General features: G+C 40.4%; 1 protein-coding gene across 1 annotated transcript; it reads left to right on the top strand.

The window, feature by feature from the left end:
• The first annotated feature begins 3681 nt into the window (after positions 1-3681).
• On the top strand, positions 3682-5692 carry LOC140922506 (uncharacterized). Its single transcript, XM_073372484.1, has 2 exons — positions 3682-5032; positions 5547-5692. Exons 1-2 carry the CDS (start codon positions 3682-3684, stop codon positions 5690-5692), a joined length of 1497 nt encoding a protein of 498 aa, XP_073228585.1.
• The last annotated feature ends 308 nt before the right edge of the window (positions 5693-6000 follow it).

A 6000-nucleotide genomic window follows, 5' to 3' on the forward strand; every position in this document is an offset into this window, starting at 1 on the left:
AGCTTTCAAGACCTCTGTACTATTTTCCATGGTGAACGATGGTGAATAAATTCTCTCCAGCTCTTTACCTAGCTACATTATCGCTCCCCGATATCGTTAGTATTTCTCTATCCAAAGCCTGCTGTCCGGTATATTTTTTAAAAGATATTTGCTCTCTCATGGTTCTACAAAGCCTGCGTCACAGCTGAAACTGAACTCTGGTTTCTAACCGCGGTTAAACGCAGGCTAGGTTCAAATACGGAAGCAATGATTGCTTCCGCAAGTGCTTCTTCCGTGTTCAAAGATAAAGATTCTTTATCTTTGAACACGGAAGAAGCACTTGCGGCTAAATTCAGGAATCGATCCGACTTCTGATTGGTCGAGGATTGGTCGAGATGAAACTTGTTAGTCTATGTAAACGTCACTAAATATGGTCGGCCATTTGTTTCAAAATTATGACACGATCGTGCAGTTTTTTCCCACGTATTCTTGCAATCATTCCCGCTACACGATATACGTGCGTTTTTTTGCCTCGTATACTTGCCTTCTTTCCTGCTTTGTGGGGTTTTTATTCCCAAGTATATGACCATTTTCTTACAAACGCGCATATATATGCACAAAAAAGCCAATATATATTCGTTACAAACAAGCATGTGGGATATATGGGGTTCACAGAAAGTCGTCGTATAAGAGGCACCGAATTATACCGTCAGCAAAAAACCCGTTCATGTACGATGAAGCCGAAAAGTAACTTCAGCTTGAGTCAAACATGGCCGTAATGGCCGCGTTAATAGACCTTGTCACGGTTTTCGACGCCATCTTGACGAGTAGGCAAACGCGTGAGAAATTACAGTGTTTGTATGAGAATCTAATGTCGAATAATTTCCGTAGAACGGCTGTTCTGAAAAAAATATCTATTGTAAACTAAAGCTTCACTCCTAAGGATTCTCCTGAAAAAATTTGAGGGCGTTATATGCACTAGAAGACCTAGAACCACTTTTTACAATTTTCTATACATTTGTCTGTAAGAAAGTCCCGGGAAAATTACAGACAAATATATGGAAAATCTAAAGCAAGCCTCTGGAGAAATTTAAGCAAGGTACACCCCCCAAATTTTTTAGGACAATCCTTTGCTTTGTAGCTTTAGTTTACAATAGATATTTTTTTCAGAACAGCCGTTTTACGGAAATTATTCGACATTAGATTCTCATACAAACACTGTAATTTCTCACGCGTTTGCCTACTGGTCAAGATGGCGTCGAAAACCGTGACAAGATCTATTTCGAGCAAGGTTTGGTTCGTATTCATTGCTCTCACAGTAGTGGTGGTTGTTGGCTCCCCGACAACGGATTTGTTGGAGACCGTGGATTGTCTCTTGAGAGACTGTGTACGCTGTTTCACGAATGCTGACCGAATCAACGATCGATTCAGTTATAGCCTGAATATCAGGCGTTTCTGTGGAAAAGGGGAAAGATGGAAGCGAAAAAGACAGAGAGCGGAGACCGAGAGACCGTCTAAACTCTCCTCTCCCGTAGCCCCTTAGGAAGGCCTGATACTCAGGCTAATTCAGTTAGAAATTAGCGTCCGGTGACAGGCAAAACACGACTGATAAGCTCGTGATAATGTGAAACATGACCTTGAGAGTCTGCTTGAACAGATCAGTGTTTCATCTTTTCTCCTCCACGAACACGTGCTGAGCCTCCAAGTCTCGAAGCTTTATATTCTTTCCCTCCATTCACTCTATAAATTCCATGTTTCTTGTTTTGTATTCTCACACTTTAATAGCCTTCCACCTGCCTCTCTTTCCTTGCTCCTCCACTTTAATTGTGATTTTCATGGTTATCGAACTCGTTATCGTTCAACTTGCATAAAATGTCCCTCAGGCTGCTCAGCTATCAATTTGCTATTAGCAACCCCGATTATTTGGCCAAGGATCATGATCCCAGTGATTTTCCCTTTGACTGTCTGTAACAGCCTTACCACCACTGACTGTAAAAAGAAACCAAAACTTTACTTTTTAAGCCTGAATTTAATTAGCGAGGAATTATTTTTTTGTTTGTCACTAATACTTCTAGTTTTATCTCTGCCATAGGACTGCTTGCATTACTGAATTTAAGTTTTGTATCTTGTTTTAGTTTTGTAATTTAGCCTTCAGTCTTCATTTCTACACAAAATAATTTCTGTCATTTTGACCACGGGTCGTATAAGCCCCCGACTTTGGCTTTACTGAGTTTGTACTATATGAACGATGGAATAATAAAGTTAAAGTTACTAGCACTACAGAGAGTTACTTGCATACTGAGTACAATGTAATCCACGATTTCCTGTGGTTTATGGTTCTTTAGGTGTTCCTGATAGGAGTTGACCTCAGATGCAGTTGTAAAGTGTTTTAATTTTCTTTGACCTCTGTTTAAGCCTCAAGCTTTAATTTAGTATTACGGCTAAATAAAGATTTTAGTTTCTATGGTTTTCTCCGTAAATCCTGGATCTGCGGAATAACATACATGCATGCATGTAAGTTTCTTTGTCCGGGAATGTGAGTATTTCCTGCTATGCCTGGGGGGAGGGTACTATCCATGAGATATACCTCTAGCAACTGACGAGATTCCCTAGTAGAATCGAAACTGCAGTCTTGCTTCAGCTTTTACATCTACATATGGAATATTCAATTCTCACCAAAGACGGTCAACTTAGACCACCTCAGCCAGAAGAAACAGATGAGTCTCCAATGGACGCTGAAGAGGAAAATCTACTCCTTGACGAGACAGAAGGTGAAGGAAACGAAAGCGCCATTACTGACGACTCTGAAACTATACCTGACTCTCAACCTACCCGCCAGAAGACAACAAGAGTTCCTAGAGAACAGTACCATAACGATAGAAAACGAAAACGGGACCAATCTAACGATCAGACCCATAACGGCAAAACACCACGCAGAGCCGCCGAAGCCGCCTCCTTAGAGACAAAGATTGAAAAATCAGAGACAGCCATCACGAAACTGAGAAAACACATGAAGGACAGAACATGTCCAAAGACACTAAGATACAACGTGCGTGCAAATATCACGCCAGACGAAGAATTTAAACGAGAAATAGGCTCGATTAGAAAAACTGCCGAACAAGAGTTCATTCACTCGTTAGCGAAGTTTCACCAAAGACGCATTGATCGTCTTCAGAACAAACGAAAAAAGGTTGAGAAGGATAAGCCTCACTTCAGGAAAGCGACCAATGTTGTTCAAACTAGAGAGCATAAGACGCCATCGGCGACTAGAGAAAACAATGTAATGAAAAGCACTGATGTAATTAAGTTAGCATCAGACCTCCAAGCTAAGTTCGACAAGTTCTCACAAATGATGTCAAAGTTTACTGATATTGAGAATAAACAAAGTGAATCGTATCCCAGTGTTCTCTCTGTTTCTAACAAGGGAAAAGAGAAGGGGATAAATAGTAAAACACTCACTGGAAGAAATCACAGGAGAAGAAAGCGGTAAAATGTCAAACACATTAAGCTATATAACGAAGCCATAGAGACACGCAAAAAACACATTAAGAACCTCTCAGACACAGAACTAACAACAGAGCAGATCAATTTACTCTCTCGGGGTTTGAAATTCATTCCAACTCCTGTCATGAAAGAAAACCAGATAAGGAGCCAACTAATTTCAGACCCCGGGTTTCAGACTTTAATCAATTTGCCAGAAGGATGCGCCTCAAATACATTTATCATGGCAAAGATACTGTACCACACCCCTTCCATGTGAAGTCTAGTTGGATTCCCCCAGTTCAACGGTCAGTTGCTCTAGAATCCTATTTAGAGGAAGTCAAACTACGGCTAACAGAAGTGCCACTAAATAAACCTAAAAACAATCTGCCGCCTGGGGAGCGCCGAGCGCTCCGTGAACTTATTCAAAACAAAGAAATAATCCTTAAGAAAGCAGATAAAGGCACAACAACCGTCATAATGAAAAGAGAGAACAAAATAAATGAGGGACAAAAACAGTTGGATGATAGAAACAACTATCAACCTTTGGAAAAACCAATGGTTAAGGACACATCCCAGAGAGTTAAACACCTCATTAACACTCTACATAACGAAGGTTTCATTGACGAAATGACAGTAAAATGGTTTAACCAGACACCAGATCCGCCACGAATTCCAGTATTCTACACTCTCACAAAAATACACAAACCGACTTTAGTTGGAAGACCTATCATTTCGGGGTGCGATGGCCCCACAGAACGCCTCTCATCATTTGTAGACAAGCTACTTCAGCCAATAGCACAAATACAAGACTCGTATCTTAAAGATACGACACATTTTATAAGATTTATCGAAAACACTAGGGTGCCTAGTAACGCTTTCTTAGTCTCAATGGATGTCACCAGCCTTTACACGAATATCCCACAGGAGGAAGGAATTACTATAGTATGCAACGCATACGAAAAATTTCATGACAAAAACCCTCCTATAGCTACACACCTGCTTAAAGAAATGCTCAGTCTTATCCTTAAAGAGAACTCTTTCCATTTCAATGGGAAAGACTATCTCCAGACTCACGGAACTGCTATGGGCACGAAAATAGCAGTAGCTTTTGCCAACATTTTTATGGCAACAATAGAAAAGGAGATCTTAAAACAAAGCAGAAGGAAACCACTAACGTGGAAAAGGTTTATTGACGACATATTCTCTTTGTGGGACACAAACAAAGAAGATATAGATCTTTTCATTGAGCAAGCCAATTCTTTTCATCCTACAATCAAGTTCACTGCTGAAATATCACAAATTGAAACCACATTCTTGGACACGACAGTCTATAAGGGAGAGAGATTTGAGAAAGAAAGAATTCTCGACGTGCGCACACATTTTAAATCTACTGAAACGTTTCAGTACACTAACTTTAACAGTTGCCACCCACCAGGCGTTAAAAAAGGTTTTGTCAAACGAGAGGCTCTTAGACTTCTAAGAACTAACTCTTCTAAAGTCATATTTGACAAGAATCTGAAGAATATTAAAAACTTTAAAACACGCCTTATCTCGAGAGGCTACCCAGAGAGTATGGTAGAAAAGATCCTCTCAGAAGTTAAATATGCAGATAGAGCGACAGCTCTGACACAAAAACAGAAAGCGCAAAAAATTCTTTTACCCTTTGTCACGCAATTTCAACCGTCATTACCAGGTTTGAAAAACATACTAATGGAAAAATGGCATTTAATAGAAAACCAGCCACTACTCAGAGAGATATTCAAGGAACCTCCCTTGATCTCTTATAGAAAAGGAAAGTCGCTTAAAGACATGCTTGTTAAAGCAAAACTGTAAAGGCTTATAACAACACAACGGTCACACAGCAGGAGCCGCGCAGGTCTGTCAACCCCATTTTACCATGCTTAGAACGTGTTGGTGGAGGAGAAAAGGAGATAATTCGCGCGAGAGAGAGAAAAGAAGAAAAATCGATTTGTTCAAGCAGACTCTCAAGGTCATGTTTCACATTATCACACGAGCTTATGAGTCGTGTTTGGCCCGTCAGACGCTAACTTCTAACTGAATCCATCGTTGTTTAATACGGTCAGCATTCGTGAAACAGCGTACACAGTCTCTCATGAGACAATCCACGGATTCCAACAAATCCGTTGTCGGAGAGCCAACAACCACAACTACTGTGAGGGCAATGAATAAGAACCAAACCTTGCTCGAATTGCGGCCATGCTTGATTTAAATAAACTAAAGTTACTTTTCAGCTCCATCGTACATGAAGGGGTTTTTAGCTGACGGTATGATTCGGTGCCTCTTATACGACGACTTTCTGTGAACCCCATATACCACATGCTTGTTTGTAACGTATATCTATTGGCTTTTTTGTGCATATATATGCGCGTTTGTAAGAAAATGGTCATATATTTGGGAATAAAAACCCCACAAAGCAGGAAAAAACGCAAGTATACGTGGCAAAAAAACGCACGTATATCGTGTAGCAGGAATGATTGCAAGTATACGTGGGAAAAAACCGCACATATATCGTGTCAT

Source organism: Porites lutea, chromosome 13, assembly GCF_958299795.1.
Source record: "Porites lutea chromosome 13, jaPorLute2.1, whole genome shotgun sequence".
Lineage (NCBI taxonomy): Eukaryota > Metazoa > Cnidaria > Anthozoa > Scleractinia > Poritidae > Porites > Porites lutea.